The sequence below is a fragment of the Monodelphis domestica genome, chromosome 8, assembly GCF_027887165.1.
Source record: "Monodelphis domestica isolate mMonDom1 chromosome 8, mMonDom1.pri, whole genome shotgun sequence".
NCBI lineage: Eukaryota > Metazoa > Chordata > Mammalia > Didelphimorphia > Didelphidae > Monodelphis > Monodelphis domestica.
Window position 1 is genome coordinate 94,181,733 of NC_077234.1, and position 25,943 is coordinate 94,207,675.

The following is a 25,943-nucleotide window of genomic DNA, read 5'->3' on the forward strand; positions in this document are numbered from 1 at the left end:
AACATCCAAGTGGTATAAATGCCAGCATTCCAAAAATGAGTCTTACCAATACAAAGTGGGAAAAGTATAGCTGAACAAGGGCACCTGAGGAAAAAAGAGCTGCAGCTCTTAGTGAATCGCAGCTTCATGAATCAACAATGTGTTAGGGTAGCCACAAAAAAGGTACTGTTATCTGGAAGTCAATGAGAGGCAGCATCTAAGAAAGAACGAGATAACAAGTCCTATGATATTCTTTCCTGATCAAATCACATCAAGGGTTGTCTTCTAAATAGTACCAATGAAAGGAACAAACATGATGGAGAAGGATCAATGAAGAAAGAGGGTAAGCCTCAAAGAGAAAATGTAGAGGAAACCAGATAGCTATTCATCTTTAAAGTGGTAAAGGAATGTAATGGAACAAGCTCTGTTCTTCTTGACCCAAGAGGCAGAACCAGGGGAAAGAAGGAAGAATTGCACAGAGACAAACTGAGCCTTCTAAACTCCAAGCTACTAAAACTATCTAAGAATAGAAAGGATTGCCTTGAGAAACAGAGGATTCTGATGAAAAGGCAGAAAGAGGCAGGCATTTTTAGATGTGGCTAACATGGACATTTAGGACTATGCACTATATTAAGAGCTACATTTTCCTAATTGCTTATTGCGGTATGAAAGTGTAATGAGTGATTAATGTTTAAAAAGTTGTAACTGAAAAAGTTAAATTAAAAGCTATTTTAAAAAAGAAGATAAAGTCATGGGTTATGTCTTAAAACAAAAGTTGGACAACCATTTACTGGAGATGTAGTTGAAAGGATTTCTAGTCAGGTAAAGTCTGTACAAGATAGTTTCTAAGGTACATTCCAGCTCTCAATTTTTCTAAAATCCATAAAAGGATATTTAGAAAACTTTTTCCCTTTTCAAATTCGGCTTTGGGGGGAGGGGGGAACGACAATTTATTAAGCTATCTAATAATAATAATAAGGTATTTCTGTTCATTACAAAGAAAAGAGGAAGAAGATGATAAACCCAGTAGAGGTGGGCTTACTTCTCAATACTATCTATAGTACCTCTATTTCCACAATCCTTGACAATATTCATTTCCCATTTATTTTCATTCTTTTTTTCCTCTCATTTTGTCAGACAAGAAAAAATAAAACACTTATACCTATACTTCCAAGAATTCTAACAATACTATAGCCAAAGAGGAAACAAATCATTTTGTTCTAAGCAAGTGTACAAACTGAAAAATAGAAATTACTCTAGCTGTGTGACTGTAGGAAAGATACTCGATTTCTTATCTTCACCCCTCCCCCATGGAAGCTCTAAGATTATAAACTGCACAGTAGGGGCCATTCTGTATAGCTAGAGAGTTTTTCATTAGGTGCTCTCAACACTAATGAAATGATGAGTCTGTAAATATTTTCTTTTAATTTAAAAAGTATTACATAAGATTTCTCTGGCATTTCTAGGTATTGTGCTCTAAAGATTCCCAGGAAAAAGAAAATGCTCAAGGGACTTCTAGTTAAAATGAAGATGTGAAATGTCATAGAACAGTGATGGCAAACCTATGGCACACATAGTGCTCTCTGTAGGCACTTGGCCTCCCTCCCCTGACATCCGTTCATTACTAGAAAGGCTGAGGCACTCAAAGCTGCTCCCTCCCCCCTTTACCACACCTGACTCGCTTTCTCCTTCCCCTGTGTGGGGTGGGGGGCATACCCAGTATATGTGAGAGAGAAGGAGAAAGGGGGCACAGCAAGTGGTCTGGGGGGCACTCCATCTCTAAAGGGTTCACCATCACTGTCATATAGGGTACCAAAAAGAATGATTAAAATACAAATCACAAGATAAGTGTCTTGCTTAAGTCTTTTTACCCAGGGAAGAACAGTGTAGGTAGACAGATAGGCCAACAGTCTCAGATCTCAAATTATCCTACCATCAGTGATCATCAAGCTTGATTTGGTACTAGTTAAAAAACAGAGGTCAATTAGTGAAACAAATTAAGTGTATAACAGGAAATCAAATTCTGCAACAAAAAACTATTGGGAAAACTGGGCAATACAAAGGCAGAAATTAGATTTAGACCAACATCTTACATTATATTCCAAGATTAGCCCCAAATGAATATATAATCTAGATATAAAAGGTCATATTCTAAAAACAAAAGAATGAGGAAGAAATTCTATTTCAAATTGTTGGTGTAAAAAATAGACTCGAATACAGGACTACAATCCCCATGAGCCTTTGCTCCACTTCCCCAGAATGCCTTGTAATCTCACCTGGGCGGAGATCGAGAAGGGATTTAAATTGATTCAAAGGCTTTTGAGGGACGCTTGGCTCTTTTTGGACTTCCGTTTTGGAGCAGGCGGTCTCTTGCGTGATGTGAGGTTATTTTGTCTAGGCCTCTGGCCTAGGCACATGTTTCTTACTTGTATATCTTTAACCTTTAATAAACCTCTAAAAAATATAATACTCCTTGCAGAGAGAAACTCATTTCTACCTGCCTCAGTCTCCCCATCTCCCCTAAATTTTAACTGTTACAGATGGCAACCACTAGATTGGATGAGAACTTCTCAAAATTTTTTTAGCCTAGAGAATTTTTTTCTAAAGCCAAGGTTCTCCGAGATGCTCTTTAGAAAACCATCTTGATCAGCTCCTGCCTGCGGCCCTCTCCAGCTCCTGCTTCTGCTCCTGGCCTCTCACCTGATGCCCGAGTTGCACTCCGGCTCCCGGCCTGACCCACCCCGGCGGTCTGTCTCTCACCCATCTGGCCTCCGACCCAGACGGCTCATCACCCCAGCCCCAGACCCAGGAGTGTGACCCCAGCCGGTTCATCACTCAGATCCTTGGAGCAGATTGCTGAGGACTCATTGCGACCAGCTGGTAACTGTACTGGCCACGTGGGCGGAGGGGAGAGATGAGAGGGAAAGGAGAACGGGTATTTTCCTTTAGGCTAAGCCTCCACGTGGCTGGGGGTATTGGCCACAGGGGGATCAGAGAGGGGAAAGAGAGAAAAGACTAGAGAGAAGAAACAGATCTTTTCAAACAGAAACCTAAAAAGCAATGGGTTTAAAAGGATTTTTGACTCTTCTGGCAATTTCATTGATTTTACCTGCCTGTCAGGGAGCAGACTCAAACCAAAGATTCAACTTTAACTTTGGGGAGGAAAATGGGTGGCCCAGCGAACTGGAAGCCAGGCCCAGAGACAGGAGGTCTCTAGTTAAAAATCTGGCCTCCGATGCTTCCCAGCTATGGGGCCCTGGACGGATCCCTTGAACCCCATAGCCTAGCCTTTACTACTCTACCTTCGGACAATAGACATTTAAATGGATAATTAAAAACAAACAAAAAAAAATCCCCAAGGAACTTTGAAGAGACTAAAGGCTATATTCTAAGGCATTTCAGACTCCAATGGTTTATAAAAAAATCTCTATTCTATTGCATTGTTTTGTTTAAGATATAACTGTGATTTTAAGTTCATATATTACTGGATTGAATATTATTCTGTGAACTGAAGGTTGATTGAATTTATTTTGAATGTACTGAGTTTTGAAATTCTGTTTGTTTTTCCCCTATAACTGTGTTGAACAAATATTATTGTGAATAAGCCCATATATGAAAAAAAAAACAGCTTTTTTCTATTTTACTGAGGATAGATGGACTTCAGAACTGGTTATAATTGTATTAACAACCTTTGGAATTTTAATGTGCTAAATACCTCAAATGATTTGATTTTAAGGGTTTTTTAAATATGTTTTTTGGAATTTTTTTTAACAATCTGATTATTTTTGCCTGACCCTACCAGGAGGTAAGGCCCATTAGCTGAAGTGAAATGTATTTTATAAACCCCCAACCTTCCCACATGTGAATGGAAGTTGGGCAGTTAATCTCAGGGCATTTGTATCCCTAAAAAGCCTCCAAAAAAGGAGCATCCCTTTATTTATACTCCTCAGCTCATTATTTTACTTCTACCAGAATGATATATAGATTTCTTGATTATGTTCTAAACCCAAGATGAGTTTTAATTTGTTTAAAAATGTGTTTATTACCAAGGTTGAAAGATTGCTATGTTTGTAAATGTGACAAATGTCCATCAATTCATAGGTTTTTAAAATGTCATACAGCAACTTATGTGAAATATGAAAGTGTGTTTGTTTGCTATTGTAATTAATTGGGCTATTGAGAATTTTGGGGATATTTTGGTAACTACATATTTGTACTACTGTATTTTAAAAATGAAAAAATTGTTAACCTTGTTCAATTCATTTACCTTCTACTCACAGTGATCATGGCCAGATATTAAGAGGAAATGGATCTCATTTTTGGTGATAAAGTCTTGTAATCTTTATTTTCTTAGCTGTCACAGGGTGTCAATGATTATAAGCTATATTTTTGAATTTTTTAAAGCTCTTTTATTATTATATTTTTCTTGCATGTGCAATATACTTTTTCAGTTTTTTTATTATTTTTTCTCTCCTTTTTATATTTGAAGCACATGTCACCAGTATTAAGATTTTCTTTAACCTTTTGATTTTCAGTACTACAAGTTTAAGATACATTTGCTAATGCATGCCCTAAAAAGCTTGTGACTATAAAAATGATGCCACTAATTATTTAAATAAATTATGGGACTTTGCTTAATGATTCTGTCTGATTCCAGGACAAGAGATACACACAAGAGCCATTTCATAGGGCCAAAGAAAGGCCAATCTAGGATGGACTGATGCACTTCTAGGCCAATACAAAGGTCTTGAACCTAGTGTGAAGACTCGAGGTTACTATGTTTAACATGTGTTAAGACATAGGCTTTCCTTGTATCTACACTCACTCTGAAGATACTCACAGACGAGTATCCCCAAAACCTTGGCTCCTACTTGGCTTCTATAATCTGGTCCCTTTCTTTTCTGCCTCTCATAGTGTGGTACCTTTCTGTAGTCCTGGCACTGACTGGGTAAATGCATCATTACTTAGATCATTTTGATTGGGCCCTGATTGAAGGACCTGTTATAGATTTATTTTTCTTCTACTTGGAATTTTTACACATAAGACTTTGATAGTCTATATTTTCATCCAGAAATTTTTCTTTTCTTTTGGATTTTCTGATGTCTTTTTAATATCTCTTGCCAATTGATTCATATACCTCATACCTCAGCCATGCATCCCTAACTGATTCTGAATCTTTCAATCACCCACAACACGGGGGGAATGTAAAAAAAAAAATCATTATTTAAATTGCAAAGTTTAAATTCCTTTTGAGAAGAATTTTAGGTAAAGAAGATGCTACCTCTCTGAATCCAGAACTGAACTGTTGGAGAAGCCACCATGAAGAAGCCTCCAGACCACAAGTTGCACAAAATTGAACTTTGGGTGTGGTTGATTGAACATTTATTTGTATGTATACTTTTATGCCAAAGGGGACTGCCCCCTAATGGCTTTTTGTCAATGTGTTCAGCAATTATTGGTTTTATTCTTTTTTCTCTTATTCTCACACTATTGCAATCTTTTAAGTTTATTATGTTTTTATGATCCTTTTGGGGAAAAATTAATTTTTCCAAAATGATCACACGGGGGAATGTAAAAAATAGACTTGAATACAGGACTACAATCCCCATGAGCCTTTGCTCCACTTCCCCAGAATGCCTTGTAATCTCACCTGGGCGGAGATCGAGAAGGGATTTAAACTGATTCAAAGGCTTTTGAGGGGCGCTTGGCTCTTTTTGGACTTCCGTTTTGGAGCAGGCAGTCTCTTGCGTGATGTGAGGTTATTTTGTCTAGGCCTCTGGCCTAGGCACATGTTTCTTACTTGTATATCTTTAACCTTTAATAAACCTCTAAAAAATATAATACTCCTTGCAGAGAGAAACTCATTTCTACCTGCCTCAGTCTCCCCATTTCCCCTAAATTTTAACTGTTACATTGGATAGGTTAAGATTTCATGACTAAACAAAGGTCAGAGAAGATTACAAAAGGTAAAATGGTCAATTTTTTTAATCAAATAAAATATAAAACTTTTTGTGTAAACAAGATCAATGTAGCTAAAGTTATAAGGCAACTAATTAACTGGCTAAAAAAATCTTTGCAGCAAGTTTCTCCAATAAAAGACTGATCTCTAAGATATGTGGGGAAATGGGGAAAGAATAGGAACAGGCAGTCATTGAAAGAAATTATCTAAGTCAGTGTTGTCAAAGCCAAACAGAAATGCCCACTGAGGACATCACTTTAGAAAATCACAAATGAACCATTATCTTGATGTATTGCATTTTATTTTGTTAAACATTTCCCAATTATATTTTAATCTGGTACAGGCTGCAGTCTAAGCTATCAAGAGCCATAAGGAAAAAATGCAAAGTACTAATGACTGGAGAATTGTAAACAAAGTAACTGAGTTTTCATCTCATAACCATTAGATTGGCAAAGCTGACAAAATGAAGAAATGATATGTTGGAGAGGCTATAGAAAATAGGCACATTAACACACTATTGGAGGAGCTCTGAATTGCTCTAGCCATTCCGAAAAACATTTTAGGCCTATACCCAAAGAATTGTGAAGCTGTATCGCTACTTGGTCTATGCTTGAAAGATATTAAAGAAAGAGGAAAAACAGTTGTTGTTTTTTTCTAGTGAAAAAGAACAGAAAACTAAGTGATTGTTTTCAGTTGGGAAAGGGCTAAACAAATTATAAGAGCATAAATGTAATGAATGTTATTACTGTGCTTTAAGAAATGACAGTTCTGAAGACTCTGGGAAGACCTCTATGAATTATTGCCAAGTAAAAAAAAACTTATGCAATAACTGTGTTGTAAAAATGAATTAACTCTGAAAGACTTGAGATTTCTGATGAGTGTAAACACATATTATGATTTCATGATTTATGTTCCTCTACCTCCTGACAGAGAGGTAATGGATTCAATGAAGAATGAGACATACATTTTGGGATATGGGAAATGATTTTGTTTAATGATGCATATGTGTTACAAGGATTTATTTATTTTTTTTTACAATTGGCAATAGGAGGGGAAATTGGTGAGCAGGAAGGGGGAAAATGCTTGTTAATTGAAAAATAAATTCCAAAGTTTAAAACTTTCATAAATTAGTGTTATTATCTTCACTCAGACACTAGCAACTAAGGATATATAGACAAAGGCTTCATAGGAAGTGAAGGTGATTTTCAATGGGACACAGACATTTGTATTATTAAGGGGAAGTTACATAAAAAGAATTTCTAAAAAAGTATAAGGGGCTTAGTTTTGTCTTTATTATCATACAATATCTGGTGTGCTTAGTAGTACTTAGTAATACAACATCCAACTACCATTCTTTTATGGAAGTCTAATTCTCTGCAGAGTATTGTACTATAAAACTACAATGAAAAAACAAAAGAGAAAATGTAGCAATGGGGGGATATTCCAGATTTCCATATTATACTCACAACAAGACAAAACAATAACAATCTAATAGGGAATCTAATTATATCTTTTACCTTTGTCAATCACAGAAAAAGGGTTAATGAAAATACAATCTAAGATTATTACAATGAAATTAAGATACAACATAGTGGGAGGAAATCTCTTAACAAATTTGTTGTGATAATGATGTAATTGGCTCCTTAAAACACTTCCTCTCTGGTACAATTTTCTCATCCCTTTACATTGTAAAATGATACACTGATACAGAGGTAGCTGCAGCAACAGTTGAGATTTCCTTGGTGCCAAATGATCATTAACTTGTGATTCTGATGAAGCAGGACAGCTTATAGCATGCCCGGAAGGGGAAGAAATCAAGCAGGAATGATGAGGTCCCCTTACTATCACTGCTATGGACGACATTGGTCAATTTCTCTTATTCTGGTATATACAGAAGTTAGAACAAAAGATAGAGATAGTTTATTTACAATAAAGAGATGAGGTGGAAAGTTTCCTGATATAACCTTTTATATTCTCTGTTGGCTCTTCTCTCCCAAGAGACCAGTGCACTAAGGAGCTAACGCTGAAACCAAAGCAAGCTTGCCTTTAGTTTTGGCATCTGCAAACATGCAATCATAAAACTTAGCTTTGTTTGCACTGATTTTCTCATTTTATACTTGCTGATCATGTGGGGCTGGGGAGGAGGCTTGTGATGTCACCAGTATTGGGAACTTTTAAGTGAGGAAACTCCCTGCCCAATGAAGGTGGACACCTTCTCTGAGTTGCCTTGTCAATACACGGGGAGGTTCAGGGTCTTGCCCAGGGTCCCACAGCTAGAGTGCATCAGAAGCAGAACTTGAACATAGGCCTTCCTCTCCTGACTCAGTAAAGAAGATGATATTGAACATCTGTGTGGAACTGTAAGGTTTGCAAATGCTTATCCATGATCTCATTCATTCCTCAAAACAATCCTGAGAGGCAGATTCTGTTTCTATTCTGATTTTACAGAAGAGGACACAAAAGGCTGAGAGAAAGTGACAGTCCTGGCCAGGGTTACAGTCAGTACACCCTAAAGCTGATCTGAACTCAGGTCTTCCTGATCCCAAGGCCAGCATTCAATCCATACATAAATACCTCCCTCAAAAAAAACTGCCTCAGCTAGCTTTGTACATCCTAGCTTCTCATGCTGAAAAGGAAAACCTTTTCGCTCCCTCCCACCCCTACCAACCACAACCCTGGAAACTGTTTTCCTCCTCCAAGAAGCCTTCCTTATTCTCCTTAGCAGGTAGTGATCCCTTCTTGCTCAATTTGCTTAAAATTTCCTAAGCAACCATCAAATCCCTAGTGGCAATACAGCTAATGGGTATGTGTACATCCCTCCTCGAGGACAGGCTAAGTTGGTCTTGTCGGTGATAGATATAACAGAGAAACAACAGCCCTTGTTGACTTGCTACCCATTCTATTCTATGGGCAGCATAAAGAGCAGGACCAGGAGGTCAGCATTCTGGTTCCAGCTCTGCCATTTCCTAGCCATGTCCCTGGGTACAAAGTGCTGAGCCTCCCTGGGCTTGCTCCCTCACGTGTAAAATGAGAAGGAACATTTTATGACTATGACTTGACATCTTTCTAATCACAAGACAGACTTTTGATGTCCGCATCAATGGATGCCAATGGATCCCTGAACTTCCCTTCCAGATACATACAATAAAGCTACTGTCTCAACAATTGGTATTTCCTTTACTACTAAAGTGACCCCTCCTCCAACCTTAATCTAGTAACCACCAAAACATACCTGATTCCTTCCCTCCAGGTTGAAGTGGTGACAGCTGAGATGTACTTCTCTTCTCTACTTACATTAGGCAAACAAATGATTATATTTTACAAGCTGTTCCGATCCACATAAATCTAACAAATAAGGATCCTATTGATTCACACAGGGCGCTAGAGTGCAGGGCCCAGAATCAGGAAGGTTCCTCTTCCTAGCTTCAAATCTGGCCTCAGATACGTCTTAGTTGTATGACCCTGGGCAAGTCACAACCCTTTTTGCCTGAGTTTCCTTATCTGTAAAATGAGTTAGAGAAGGAAACCAGTCCCATATCTTTGCCAAGAAAACTCTAAATGAGGACACAAAGAGTCAGACATCACTAAACAATAACAGCAAATTAATTCACACAGTGGCTGTAATTATTTCATTCATCAAAAGAAAGGATGGGGGGGGCAGCTGGGTAGCTCAGTGGATTGAGAACCAGGCCTAGAGATGGGAGGTCCTAGGTACAAATCTTGCCTCAGCCACTTCTTAGCTGTGTGACCCTGGGCAAGTCATTTGACCCCCATTGCCTAGCCCTTACCACTCTTCTGCCTTGGAGCCAATACACAGTATTGACTCCAAGATGGAAGGTAAGGGTTAAAAAAAAAAAGAAAGGATGAAAGTTACTGGGGGGGCCTACAGAAAGATTTCCTGCCCCCAGTCAAAATCTATAATCCTGCATTGAGCCGCACATAGGTTCTCTTTTTATTACTACTTGACAGCAGTCAAACGGGAAAGTTGAGATAAGTTTGGAAAGCCAACCCTCCATCAATCATATGCCTTGTGTATCAAGGGCCCAAAGTTTCTATTTAATTATGTGATCCAAAATACCATCTACTAGGAGGAACAGTACTCTGGGCACTTCTATACTGCCTTATTCATTTCATGTGGAGAAAAGGCTAAATACCCGATTCAATCTTCTTTTAAGAAGAGGCAAATGGAGGTTATAAATGGTCTTTACATTTGTAGTTCAACTATAAACAAAATAATGAACAGATCCTAGAAAAATCAATTTGCTATGAAGAGAAAGTATCCTCCCAGAAATGGGAAGAGGTGAGACCAACAAATAAGTGGGAGGGAAGAACCACACAGCCTACAAACTGACCATATCCCAAGAACAACATAGCAAGGGACTAAGGGAAATCATTCTTCCTCACATAGGACAGTTCAGAGTGATTGGAGCCAGCTGGCTTCCTTCTATAATGAAGGATGTCACTCGATAGATTTGAAATCAGATGTCAAACCATCCAGACTCGCACAGGAAGAGACCAAAGTGCCTGTAGGTAATGGTGCCACATCCTAAAAGAATCTCTCAAACTCTGAAGGGGCCTCCAGTGTCATCCACTCCCACCTGTGCCTCCACAGAAATGTTCTCTGTAACTTCCCTGAAAAGTGACCATCCATTGCCCACACAGAGCTCCCCTCTGTGATGGGGAACACTCTACTCGCTGAGGCAGCCGGTTCTATTGGAGGAGAATACTAATTGGGAAGACATTTTCTTTCTATTAAACCTCTCTGTGCCTCTCTAAAACTTCCACCCACTGTTCCTAACTGCAATTAATCCCTCTTCCAGGTTTTTGAATACTTGAACACAGCTACCATGTCCAACCCTCCCATATCCTGCCCCCAACTCCATAATCTCTTCAGGTTCTTCTAAACCCTAAACATTCCCAGATCCTTTTGGGTCCCTAGCACATAAAAGGAAGTTGATAAAAAGCCTGTTGAACTGGAATACATGGAATACCTTTTAGATTCCTCACCATTCCAAGTCATTTTCTCTCCAATATGCTAACCATAATTAGCTAAGCTAAAAGAAAGAAGACAAGTGTGGGGTGGGGTGGGGTGGAGTGGGGTCTGGATCTCTTTCAACACCTGACAATGTTAACCAGAGAAGCTGTATGTTCCCAGTTGGTGAAGGCATGCTGGAGGGGGCTGCTTCCCTCCCCCTCTCCACAACACCAGGGAACAATGTTCAATATGCCCCACCCCTCCAGCAGCCAACGTGAGCAATTCCTCCCTCTGCTCTCTTGGGTAAGGGGGTGTGGGGGGGTAGGGACCCTCATAGGCAGTTTGGGCACATGATGTCTAAAAGGTTCGCCAATTTTGGCCTAGGTCCTGAAAAATTTCAGGGAACAAATGCTGGCTCAGTCATCTCTATCAAAATAAATAAACAATGACTATCCAAACTAACACCCCAATTATATTACCACTCACCTATGTGTTAGCTAGGTTAGTCCTTTGACAAGAGACAATTGGTCACTAAGATTTTTCATACTTGCAGCTTTTTCAGCTAGGTAGAGCCTAACAGAAAATACAAATATTGCCTGTCTGGATTAAGCCTATTAATTGACATTTTACTGTGACACTATTTATTTTAATTAGCTTGCTTAAAAAACCTACATAAGATATGTTCAAATGGTAGTTTAGATCAATAGGATAAAAGGAAAAAGGAATTTGGAGCTTAGAATTTTTTATATAGGATAATGAGGAATAATAATGTCCATTTATGGGGGCATCTGGGTAGCTCAGTGGATTGAGAGCCAGGTCTAGAGTTGGGAGATCCTAGGTTCAAATCTGACCTCAGACACTTCCTAACTGTGTGATCCTGGGCAAGTCATTTGACCCCCATTGCCTAGCCCTTACCACTCTTCTGCCTTGGAGCCAATACACAGTATTGACTCCAAAACGGAAGGTAAGGGTTTAAAAAAAAAATAATGTCCATTTACATAGTAATTTAAACAAAGCATTTTCCTCACAACCCTCTGAAAACAGAAGTTTTCATTATCCTCATTTCATAGAGGAGGAAACTAATGATGGTCACACAGTTGTTAAGTGCTGGACTTATACCTAAGCCCAGCATTCTTTTTTCTTTTAAAAATTTTCCATAATTACATGATTCATGTTTTTTCTCTCCCAGAGTTGACAAGCAATTCCACTGAGATATATATTTACACATGTATAAATATAAAAATCACTCAAACCCATTTCCATATTTTTCATTTTTGTACAAGAGCAATCCTTTAAAACTAAAACCCCAAATCACATATCCATATAAACAAGTGATAAATCACATGTTTTCCTCTAGATTTCTACTCCAGAGTTCTTTCTCTAGCTGTGGATAGAATTCTTTCTCATAAGTCCCACAGAATTGTCCTGGATCAATACATTGCTGTTAGTAACAAAATTGATTACATTTGATCACCCCACAATGTTATAGTCTCTGTGTATAATGTTCAGGTTCTGCTTATTTCAGTGCACATCAGTTCACGGAGGTCTTTCCAGTTCTTATAGAGATCCATCAATTCATCAATCCTTATAGCACAGTAGTATTCCATCACCATCATATACCACAATTTATTCAGCCATTCTCCAATTGAGGAACATCCCCATACTTTCCAATTTTTAGCTATCACAAAGAGTGCATAAGCCCAGCATTCTTTACCCTTCACTAAACAACCAGTGGCTTCACTCTAAGTGGAGATGGAATGCTAAAGATAAAATGGTTAACATTTTACAAATCTCCTAAAGATACCCTTCTATACTACAGAGAAGGTCCTATAAAGTGTTAGATACTTGTCAAGATGAATGTCAATGGGGGGAAATTAGTAATGCCCCAACAGCCATTAAACCTGATGGGCTGACACATTAGACATTTACTACTATTCCTTGGCTACCTGATTTAAGCCTCAGGATCCACTGATATGTCTGCAGCAGTGTATAAGGAGAGATAGATATGTTGAGAAATTCTGCTTAACCTTCCCTCTACCTGCCCCACATGGTGTCTCTCACCGACACAAATGACCTAAAGATGCCACCATCAACAGCATTCATGAGAATGAAAAGAACAACAAATGGGATCGTATCTTGTTATTTTCTACTAAAGAATTTTATCAACCTCTTTTGACCTATTTTCAATCCAGAATTCAGAATTTCACTGAGCATACAATGAACTAGACATCATTCTTTGCTGTACTAAGCTAGCCAGATTTTTCTAAATCTACTATATGATGATAGACCATTAATTTCTAAGTACTATTCTATCAAATTCAACCTCTCTTGCCAGTATGATAAGAGAGATCCACAAAGGAAGTTGAGTTTTATTTGATCTGTTAAGTTACATCCAATGATGAATGAGAATTCTAATAAGTTAATGTTTGACTTCACTTCCAAATTTCTAGGAAGTTTTATCAAATTTACACTTACAGGCCTTAGCACATCTAAGTCTGCACCTACAGAATTAAGGGCCTATTTTCTGAGGCAGCAAAGCTCTATGAATTGAAGCAACCAACATGAATCAGAACAAAAACCCTCAAAATTTGGCAATATGAAGTTAAAGGCTATAGACAACACAACTTTTTGAATAGTTTCATTAATGTCCCCCATAACCATGCTCAGAATTCAAAGGTAAGATTAAGATGCAGTCCTTGAACATATTCTTGAAGCAGAAAAATTTACTCCCAATGGGCTGATCTCAGATAGGGGTGATATGGCAGCTGGAAAGTAGCTAGGAGGAAACGAAGGGGCTAAAAACAAGAAAGAGAATCAGAAAAAGAAATTATATGAACTCAAAACATACTTTCCAGTTTTTGTGGAATGTTAGCAGATAGGAACAGCAAATAAACAAGCCTGACAGTTTGCATAATTAAGAGGCAGGGGGACAAGCAGTTAAAGACAATTTAAAGATAATATATCCCCATCTAAAAAGTTAACAAAAACACCTATGGTGCAGTTTAAAAAACAAACAAACCAAGAATCCTTATCTTGAGGTCAATCAATTTACAAATTCTTGTCAATTTTGGTCAAGTACCATGGATTAAAGTTTTATACATTTTGTTTCTCCTATCTGAACTCTTCATATCTGCACTGGTTTTCCTCTTATCTTGGCGCTGTTTCTGCTTTGGCCCTACCCAGCTGACTTTGCTGTAATCAGTCTCCCATCTCTCCCAGGTTCTTGCTCAGAGTGCTCAATCTCTCTGCCACCCTCCTAATTTAATCTACAAATATCCCTCATCTAACTTCCTTCCAGATTTTAATCCTCAGTTAAATTCACTAGATTAATTTCCCTTTCCCCTAACCAGTTCTGCAACTTAGCACCCTTTAGTAGTTATTTCAATTACCACTCATGGTTCTCTGACTTTTGTCCTTGGTCTTCCAAGGATTTTATGCTAAGAATAAGGACTCTCTTTGTTTTCTGAAGTAACTACTTCAAAGTCACAGAACTTTTCTATTAGAATACTATTTACCCAGTAGAATACTGGTAAGAAAATATATAATTTTCTGTGCAGAGAGAGTACTTCATTAGTTGGAAAAATGTCATTTATTGGAACCTTTATTTCATTTAAGATTAAAAAAATTCAGAGGAAGGCAATTCAAATAAATTAAGTAATGCTTCATTGATTCCACTGACATTCATTTTCCACAAAAGGTTTTACTTTTTAAAAAACCTTCCTAAGAAAAAAGTGTTAAGTGATATGTAGAAGAAATGAAATTTAATTGGTTCCTGAATAAAATTCCATTAGATGATATATCAGAAGGTAACCAGATTTTCCCAACCAAAAAAACAAAACAAAACCAAAAACCCCTAAATATTTGAACTGCACATAAAGCAAAAGAAACAAATATTTTATGATGTCACATTTATTGCTGCATATCTACCATACAGGTAAACTTTCAGTGCCCTCCCTTGAAATATAACATTAAGCATTTATGGATGCTATTAACAAATCTAACTCATATACATTGAGTTGGGGGGGGGGGAGTCAGTCTTACTGTAGGTGATGGGAGCACTATAGACAATCTAATTTTGAATCACTAAATTCATACAAAAAAACGGTGGGGAAAAACAAAATACCTGAAAAGTCATCAACATAACTTATTAGTAGTCTGGGGTGGAGTGAGAGAAGGTGGGAGAGGAAGGGAGAAAATTAAGTAAGTTAATGATTTAATCAAAATACACAAAAGCTTCTGCAACTAGAATTTGTGTATATGAAGGGCTCTGATGTGAAACAGGCCCAGGAAAACTCAACTGCTCTGGTATAACACCATGGGCTACTTAGAGTCAATTCAATGAACACTTATCAAGTGTTCAATATGTGCCAAACACTGTTGTTATCAATTGAACAGAATAGAAATATAAAATAAACATCCCTGACTTCAGTGGAAGTCTCAATGGAATGTATAATCTATTAGGAAGGAATATAGACAAAAGATGTACACAAAATTAAATGCAGGGTATAGCCAAATTAATTATACATTCATATTAAGTTTTAATAGTTTAAAACTGCACTAAGACTTTTGGGACATGTTTCAAGTGCATTTTTGATACGCAAAGACCCAAGAAAAAATATCTTCAAAGTATATGTGATTCCCTATTGTTAAGATATGAAAAGAGTACTCAACAGAAAAATGCTCTTTTCCTCACCACCCATTCAATCCTCAAATCTTTGTAATCTAGGTTGGTTGCCACATTACCATTCTATTGAAATTGTTCTCTTAATGTTCATCCTTAACACTAAATTCAAATATATTTACTCAGCTGTCACCCTCCTTGATTCCTATGCTGTAAGAATTAAAATTAATCTCAATAAATAAAAATATTATATTTTAGGAGATTTATTAAAGATCATTAGAAATAAAGGAATAAAAGGGATACAAAATAAAAACCACATGCCCATGGCTAATTAGTCCACTCAATAGTATCACTACCATGCTCAGGACAGAAAGGAAAGAGGCCAGGACCCTTCACATCACTGCCTAATATCCCCTGTCTACAGGAAGTATGTAACAATAGGAAATCAATGGACTCCCAGGAAATGTAGTTCTTTTTTAGGGTAACAGATTTTCAATTATACAGCTGCCTAGGATGGACATCTCAGATATACAATCTATGACCATGGGCAATTTCAATATCTTGGGGGTCTATTTCCTTGTACATAAAACAAGGAGATGAAATTTAAAAACTCTAACTAGTATAATTCATGTGTCTACTTTTTCCCCTTGGCATTTATGACTATTTTTGTGGTCCCCAACTTACATACTAGGTATGTACATACATACCACTCACCCACCAAATGTGAGAATTTACCCAAGGATAGCCTCAAGGTTCTTTTCTCTCTATAAATCTCTTCTCTTTGGCAATATAATCCATTTTCATGGCTTTGAATATCACTAGTACTGGTAATTCCTAAACTTTTATTTCCAACCTGGCCCTCTTCTCTGAACTGTAATTTCTGCACTTCCAACCACCAATTGTGAAGAGTGAATCAAACTCTCTTTGTCTATTAATCAGTGACTTTTAAGTGAATCAGTCAAAAACTTAAACACCCTTACTCAGGGCCTTACCAGATACTAAGTATGAGAGTTCACAAGTCACTTGGATGACAACTCCAGAGGCCACTGCCCCACTTTCCCCCATGCTCCCACCCCACACCCACCCCCAGCAGTGCTAGGCGAACTGAAAGATTACAATTGGTTCCCGTAAAGTGGGGAAGGGACAGGAAATGACATGGAAAAAGGACTATAAAAAGTCCTGAACTTCCTGTCCAAGGAACTTCTCATTAAGGGCCTCTCCTTTGGAATTCTACCTTGGAGTCTCTGCTCCTTGGATCTTCTTCCCTTGGACTTCTTTGGAGGACAGCTCCTTGGGGCTTTTGGACTTCGACTTGGAGCTTTGGGCTTCTTGGAGTCGGGGACTTTCTTGTTGGGTTTACTGCTGCCTCAGTGAACTTAGCTCACGAGGGTTTTTCTGCACTGGGACCTTGCCTAGATCCTGTCCAGCTTGCTGGTGAGTGACTAGGATTCCCATGTGGAGATTGGAACTCTGTCAGGGATTGAGCTTCATTTCACCAGATCAGCATTTAGGGTAGGCTAGGCAGTCTCCTTCTTTACTTTCCACATTTCCTTTTTTAACTAATATTCTAATTAAACAAAATTGTTAAAAGCTGCTAATGGTTTTCCTAACTAAAGGGATAATAATTGGTGACCACTTTTTATAACTCTTCTTATTTAGTCAAAATCCCAATTTAACCATTATACAAGCTAGGCGTTTCTACTGGAACTCAATGGCAAAGCCAAACTCATTACCTATCACTATCACTGTCCACTCCTAACCTGTTTCATTTTCTGTCTCCCTTATTCCCATTAATGGAACCACAAGTTTCACAGCCAACAATGCCGAAAACCTTGTAGTTGTCTTTGATTCACTGTTTTAGTATATTTTCTTTCATTAAGTCTTCACTGACTACAGTTTTAGTACTGATTCAAGATAATAAGGAAAAAAAAACTTGTACAAAAGTATTTATAGCTGCACTCTTTGTGGTGGCAAAATATTGGAAAATGGGGGGTATCCATCGATTGGGGAATGGCTGAATAAATTGTGGTATATGATGGTGATGGAATAATATTGTGCTAAAAGGAATAATGAACTGGAGAAATTCCATGGGACCTGGAAAGACCTCCAGGAACTGATGCAGAGCAAAAGGAGCAGAACCAGGAGAACATTGTACACAGAGATGGATACACTGTGGCACAACTGAATGTAATAGACTTTTCTACTAGCAATAATGTAATGACCCAGGACAATCAGAGGAACTTATGAGAAAGTTCCATCTACATCCAAAGAAAGAACTATGGAAACAGAAATGCAGAAGAAAAACATGATTGATCACATACTTAAATGGGTATATTATTAGGGTTTTGATGTTAAAAAGTCATTACTGCAAACATGAATAACATGGAGATAAGTTTTGAATACTGATACAGGTATAACCTAGTGGAATTGCTTGTCAGGTTTTTTGGTCTTTGGGGGTGGGGGGAGAATCATGAATCATTTAACCATGGAAAAATATTCTAAATAAAAAATAATTTTTTAAAAAATCACCTTTTATTCTTGATGAATGTCTTATATAGTCAAAGCATTTATAATCTTAAGTAACCCACTATTGATACTCTTTAGCAAGACTTTCAATCGTTTTAGCTCTTCTGCACAGATTTCTAATCAGTTCCCTATAAAGGATTTATGCTAGGAATACTCTACATTTAGTTGGGTTTTTTGTTTTTTTTTAAACCCTTACCTTCCATCTTGGAGTCAATACTGTGTATTGGCTCCAAGGCAGAAGAGTGGTAAGGGCTAGGCAATGGGGGTTAAGTGACTTGCCCAGGGTCACACAGCTGGGAAGTATCTGAGGCCAGATTTTAATCCAGGACCTCCCGTCTCTAGGTCTGACTCTCAATCACTGAGCCACCCAGCTGCCCCCTTAGTTGGGGTTTTTTAAGTGATGTTGCATTGCCGGATGTTCCAGTTTTTAACATACGTCTATGCCTCCTGGTATTATGCTCTTTCTGTTGCTTGGCTTGGTTCTAATAATCTCCTAGTAACTTTTAACAAGGCTATTTAATAATGAATAATTAGGTCTTGGAAATATGCCTAATGGCAATATCTGATAATTTGTACGCTTATTTCCAAAAAAAAATTTTTTTTTAAGTTTAGGTGATAGCCTCCTTTTGCAGATGAAATTGGGAAACAAGAAATGAAAAGAGGGATTTAATTTACCTAAGACCCCAAAGTTAAAGTTAGAAACGTATTAGATCTTAGCTTTTTCTTTTAAATTTAAATTTTTTTCAGTGAGCAAAATGAATTTTTTTCCAAACCAGTTTTTCTAATGGGAAAAAAGAGGAAGCAAAAAAGAACTTTGTTTTCTCAACTCTTAGCACAAACTAGACCAAACAGCAGACATATCTCCCTTGACCCTGACAATAATGCCCTAAATTTGTATAACACAGTAACATTTACAAAGAACTTGCAGGTACATTATTAATGCATTTGATTCTCACCACAATCCTGTGAAATAGTTGTTTCTTTATGTATAGATAGATGTGTCTGTCCCTGGAAAAGTATATGTAAACAAAATTTTGTGAAATGAATACTCTTAATGTATATAAAGAACCCCTTATTTCAAAGAATTCTGATATCTTTTGTAAAGTGTCATATGCAAACAGAAGCAGAAGACCTCACTGTCTATAAGGAATCCTCCAACCCTTTGGAATCTTGCAAGGTATCCTTCATGACAGTAATGAACAAATGTTCATAAGTATTCATCCCGTCATATGCCTTGCTTGATATTGATGACCAAAGGATAGTTGAACAAAGTTATGTCTGTAATTATATGTGTCAAGGAATAAAGGAATGCTGGATGATCTTACTAAATGCATGGGAGATGCTTGGATGCAAATACAACTTTAAGACCATAATTTACCCTATGAATGAAAGAAAAAACATTTATTAAGCAATTACTATGTACCAAGCACTGCGCTAAACACCAGAAATAAACATATGAAAGCAAAGCTCCCTCAAAAAGCTTAGTTCTAATGGGTGAGAGAATACCAAGTAAACTAATGAGCAGAGAGAGAGTAGGGGTATCAAGGGTTAGGCTAGCTTGCCTGTCCTGTAAATGGAAGATGGTCAGCAATTGATGGGGATGGCTGTCCCTTTCTACACTAGGATTGTTCTCCTGGATGATGATTTTCCAAGGACCAGGTTGGAAGCAAGGTTGGAGAGGGAAGGAGTGAAGGGGGAAAGAGGATCCCAATGTGTGCTGTGATTATTAAGGCTCTTGAATTTAACTGACTGTCAATAGCAGTTGGTTAGCAGTTAGTATAAAAGACTCCTCACTGGCCTTCTTACTTCTAAGAACAACCCACTCCAATCTAGCCTAAATATTGCTACCAAAATAATCTTCCTAATGCATAACTCTTATTATGCCCTTTCTTTAATCTAGAGCCTTCAGTTGTTTCCCACTGCCTACAGAAAAAAATAAGACAGACTTCACCATTCACAATTTGATATAAAATGCCATTTCTGGGCATAATTTACATTTCTGCCTTTCACATACACTTTCTATTTCAACCAAATTAGACAACTCATTGCTTCCGTAGTCTTTCCTATCTTTCTCCCTCTGATCACACATTTCCCTAGCCTGGTCCTAAACCTTAATCCCAATTGTGACCCTTGCATACATTACTCCTTTAGTCAACTTCCCCACCAGTTTCTAAGGGTTAAGATCCTTATTAGTCTCCTAAACTCTATTCAGATGGCTCTTTCACTCTCATCTGCCTAAAGGGGAACAAACAAGTTTTCCCACCTAGCACTTTGCAGGTCTAAGCATTAAAGATATTATAATTTGTATTATAATAGTTAGTTGTCTTTTATTTCTTAACTACAATGTAAGCTCCTTGAGGGCAGAAACCATGTCCATTTAGTTCTGTACACTGACTAGCAAAATATCAACCATAAGATCAATAATAATAGCTGGCATTTATATAACTCCTTAAGGTTTGCAAAGCACTTTGGTCTCATATTAATTAAACAAGGGAGGGCCTATAACAATTTTCATTTTACAGATAAGAAAACTGAAACAAATAGAGGTCAAGTGACTTGCCCAGGGGTCACACAGCTGGTAAAATGTCTGAGGTCAAATTTGAACTCAGGTCTTCCAGACTCCAGGCTCGAGCTCTGGGCACTATAATGTCATGAAGCTGCCTTGAACATAGGCTTTGCACAAAGACAGCATTCAGTAAATTTTGTTGAACCAAATATACAGCATTTTTTCCATGTTAAATATGGATCAGTCCAGCTATTCCTCAATGGAGAATACACAATTTTACAAAGTTTGTAAAATGGGGAGGAATGTTAACCTCTCCTCCATTTTGAATGTTTAAATACAAGAATCACAAACCATTACCTTGGCAGGAACAGTGTTGTCTCTTTTAGCAGAGGAAGGAAAGATAGGAAAAGTAAAGAGAAGACAATGTCTAAGATTCATCAAAGACTTTTTCTCAAAAAAAAAAAAGAAAAAGAAAAAAGGAAAGAAGAACAGTGAGCTCATCAAGACTTGGTTTATTTTTTTCCAAAGTCAAAAGCACTGCAATGAAAGCAGGAAGCAGAAGGATAACATGAGCTTTCTAACAAAAAGAGAAGATTTTACTTGAATTTTTGCATGCAAGTCATCCCAAGCACCCTGTCTTGTTATTAGTGCTTTGTGCCACTTCTGGCTATGCACCAGCTGCATCTGCCCTCATTTTTTCCCTTTTTTTTTGGTGAGAAATCATAAGTTATAATTTTGTTTCAGAGGCTGAAATAGCTAATTTCTCTTTTATCTGAGTGTAGAAACTGATCCAATTTGGGGGGAATGTATTTTTAAACTTAAAAGGTACAAAGACGATACCAATGTACCTTTTATTCTTAAGTGTGATTTAATTAAATGGTGGAACAAATTTATTTTAAGCAGCAATAGATTCCCAATTTTCTAAACCAAAACAGGATTTTGTAGCTGAATCTTACTTGAAAAACAACTTCTTGGACCTTCATATGTGATATACAGATAGATACCCAATCAAAGATTTCTTTGAATACTCAATTGCTATTTAGGTTGAAAGGTACTCTTTTCTTCAAATAGTTTCTTTAGATACTTACTAATGCTTGTTCACATCTGATTAAGTTGATTTTTATTCCTTACTTTCAGATTTCTTTTTAAAGCAACCCTAAACTTTGACATCTCAATGCATCAATCATAAATGATCCAACCATAAAATTACTCCTTTTCAACAAGCACTGATCCAAGTCTTGGACGACTGGCTCAGAGCTGTTTTAGAAGTGATTCTCCACACGTTCATTTTTCTTCCCATGTCAAAATTTCTCAAAAGACTTAAACATTAAAGATTATAATTACTTTATGTTTTCCTGATAATACTAATGCCCTGATTCACTCATAACCTGTTTTTCACAGTGAAAGATCAAAAACCCTGGAGACTTGAATGAAGCAGGATTCCAAATCAGTAGACCAAATATTTTAAATAGGAAACTAAAAAACAAGATGCTTCTTAAAAAATGTTTCCAAATAACAAAGGATATCCAGGGAACAGAATAAGTTCTTGTCTCTCCTGGCAATCTTGCCTTTACAATTTTTTTAAAATGATGAATAACTTATCTATACCATAATACAGGTGTGAATCAACCATCCTTCCATTTTATGTTGCACTGTCTTGCAGACACTATACATGAATCTTAAAGCAATTGCCAGATGAAGCTTACAGAGAGGAGGTGGTAAAGATAGAAAGAATGAAGACATTTTAGTCTAAATTCAAGTCATTTTTCAAGTGCAGTAAAGCAGTCATGTTCAAAACACTTACCATTATTACTGCTCTCAGAATTGTCTTCAGGCTGGCCTTCTGTAGAACAAGAAAAATGTGCTTTTGTGATCGTGATGAACAACAAAAGTTATTTTAAAACTATAATATGATAATAATGGCTACAGAAAAAAAGAAGGCATTTAAAAGGAGATAAAACTTACATAGGAACACAACTTAAAAGTAATTTCCCAAAAAGTTTATATATTTCTTCAGCCTTTAGGAGAACACAAAGTACACATACTCTCTTGGTGATTCTCTCCCTCCCTCCTTCCATTTTTCTTCCTGTTTCTTTCATACTTTCTTCCCTTCTCTCTCTCATTCACTCTTCTCCATGCCCTCTTTTCTCTCCCTCCTTCATCTTTTATTAGAAACAAACTTTTTTGTAGTTTTTTTAAAAAGTTGCACTACCCATAAGAGACATGGTTTAATAGAATAAAACTATTTTTCCCCCTAGACTGGGTAAGCCGAGGCACTATCATAGTTCTCTATATTTTAACAAGTTATTTTTATTACCAATTCTTTTGCTTGTTAAAGGCTAATAGATGATATTAAAGGTTCTTGGTCTATCTGAGAGCTGAGCTTGCTCTGAACATGGGGTGAAATTGAGATTTGGTTCAAGTCCCTACAACGTGGTTTCCAATGCAGATGATAAAAGTACTTCACTAAATCCTGTTGACAACACTTACCTTTGGGAAGTAGAGGGACAGAATGAGCCAAGGAAAAATGAACACTACCATCAACTCCATCTTTACTATCCACCCCACTCCCTTCAGGTTCTTCTGATACTAACTGCACACCAAAAAAAGGATATATAGAAGCTACCTTTAGAGTCCTTCTTCTTATGACTACCTCCAAAAGAGAACAATGTAATTCTAGTCCTTAAATTCATTTTTATTAACCATTTCTATTCTGTTAGAATTCTAAAAGTTTTACTTTTAGAAAGAATAATTCAGGGTCACCCCTAAATGAAAGCTATCAGAGCTTTTACAGAGAAAGGGGAATTACCAAGAACATTGGGTTCAACACTCAATTTGACCAGTGACTAGATACAAACTGTATAACTGCGAACAAATCCCTTGATTTCTCTATGCCTTTATTTCTTCATCTGCAAAACTGGTAAAAATTTTGCACTACACAGTTCATAGAATGACTGTGAGGGAAATTGTTTCTAAGCTAGAGAGTCCAAATAAATAAGTACTATTTTTTTAAGAAAAATATTTCATTTTTCTTAAAGCACACAAAAGAAAAATCAACTAAATTGCTCATTTTGTTTTCAAAAAATGAAGTTCTATGGAAATAAAAGAAATATGAGCTAAGAGATTAATTTACTAGCTAAAGTAAGCAAAACATGAATAGCAAAGCTCACAAAAGAATCCAAATGCCCAAGTTTTCAACTTCATCCACATCTCTCATATCCATTCCCTTTCCTGAATCCTATCATGTCAACTCAGTTCAGGCCCTAATCCTCTCTTATCTGGACCACTGCAAAGATCTCCTAAATGTTCTCTCCCTCTTAATTCATCACCCAGAGCTGTCAAAGACATAAACGAGATCTGAGCAAATTGTCATCCTCTCCCCTATAATACCTTCAATGGGTCCTTAATGCCTATAGAATAAAAGATGAACTCAAGCTGCCATTCAAAGCTCTCCATATTTGTTTCTCATCTAGCTTTACAGTCTTATTTTCTATTAGTGTCCTTCTAGGACAATACTGTTATGGCCCAAATGGCCTGACAGTTGGTCCCTACACATGACATGATATGCTTCTGGGGCATTGGCAAAGGAGTTATCTTATGTCTGGAATAGTCTCCCTCCTCACTTCTATCTCAAAGAATCCCTAGTTTTCTTCAAAGGACAGTTCAAGTGACAGGGAATGCCTGTCCTGTTCCCCTCAGTTATTAGTAAACTCTCCCTTTTGAAATTATTTTGTATATAACTTGTATTTACTTACTTGTGCACATGTTGCATTCCCTCAGTAGAATGTAAGCTCCTTGAGGGCAGTTACTGTTTCGATATTGCCACTGTATCCCCAGCGCCTAGCACAGTGCCATGCACATAATTAGCACTCATTAAGTGTTTGCTGAATTGAACTGAATCAAGTAGAATTTATAACTAGAAAAAGACTAAAGGGCAAAATATTACTAGTTAAATTTTCAATAATAATAATTCAGGTTAGGTAAACACAAGTTAAGTAAAAGTCTATTCTACAAATTATAAACAGCAAATATATTTAACTGTTGACTTATTTTCCCAAAAAGCTAAAATATTTGGGTGAAGTCATAGTCTACTCAAAATTCCAAATCATGGATTTAATAAACTTGCATAATAGGTTTGATAGATAAAATCCTAGAAAGGCATTTATATGACAGTTTGTATAAATATATCTATAAATTCCTTTTTTGATTTTCTGCTGTTACCAGGCTATAAAGTTTTCACTGCAGAAAATCACAGATTAGATGCAAGTGAATTTAGCATGGCATTCCAAATCTTAACAATATACCCAAAGTTCCAGTTTTCTTCTGCAGCTAGACTCATGAATAGAATACACACTATAGGTACTTCTGCAATATTTCCAGTTATGGAAGGGAACTTCTACAGTTATTTCCCCCAGTTTGGGACTTGTTTTCTCAAAAAGTAAAAGGATTCATGGGTTGGTAGGTGAAAGTACGAAGAGCTTGAGTATGGCTGTCCTGGGAACTTCCTGCATAATTTTAACAGGATGCTCTCTCAGCTTGTTCTTCCCTGCCTGCATAATATTATCATTAACAGGAGTGATACAAGAAGCTCACTAGTATGAGCAACAAAAGCAAAACTTCTTCTAACTAGTTTCATTATTTCACATGTGTGAGTACAGAAGCATTACAATAAGCTGAGCATTTATTAAGGCGGGGAGGGAGGGATTAAAGGTAACAGCATCCCAAAGTATAGTGAATCAGGTCAAACTGGGAGCTTCCCTAAACTGAAGAACAGGAAGGTGAACAATAATTGTCAACTCTGGTTGTTGTCAACCCATGTTAATAATTAAGACTTATTTCCTTAGAAAACAAGTAACAATATTGCTAAGTTTCCAGTACATAAAGTGGTTAAAAAAATATGTATTACTTGCTTTGAAAATCATACTAGAAAATATCAACCTACAGAAAGAATACACTCTTGTCAGCAATAAAGTTGGCATGGTAGTAACAGTTTTGGGATTTCAGAAAACACCTTTTTCATCAGTCAAAGCCAAGGAAAGGCAGTTATTGTGTAATGGTTAGAGCTGGCTTTGAAATGAGAAAGACCTGGGTTCAGGTTCTATCTTAGACACATACTGGCTGTGTGACCCTGGATAAATCATCTAACTCTCAATATCCCAAACAACATTCTGAGGCCTTAAAATACAGATGACTTGCATAACTATCTTTGGTAAAAAGATTTTCCTCCTTCAGACCAATAAAGTAATATATCACAGTAAGTAAAAGCATTAAAGTCTGATTTATGAGAATTTATAAAGAAGGCCCAAAGTTGCATTTTTTATCTGAATATTATTAAAAACTACTTATAAAACAATAATAATTAAAAGATAAATTGGCT

At 37.0% G+C, this 25,943-nt stretch overlaps 1 protein-coding gene across 2 annotated transcripts in view; it reads right to left on the reverse strand.

Annotated features, from left to right (window-relative positions):
• The window catches only part of GTF2F2 (general transcription factor IIF subunit 2), a 156,944-nt gene that overhangs the window by 102,009 nt on the left and 28,992 nt on the right, over window positions 1-25,943 (reverse strand). Inside the window, exon 5 of one of the 2 annotated variants that reach the window (XM_007501569.3) lies at window positions 22,371-22,409. The exons of the other annotated variant lie outside the window; for it this stretch is intronic. Within the exon in view, the coding sequence (XP_007501631.1) occupies window positions 22,371-22,409 (39 nt within the window). The remainder of the gene's footprint in view (window positions 1-22,370; window positions 22,410-25,943) is intronic. 2 annotated transcript variants of the gene reach the window in all.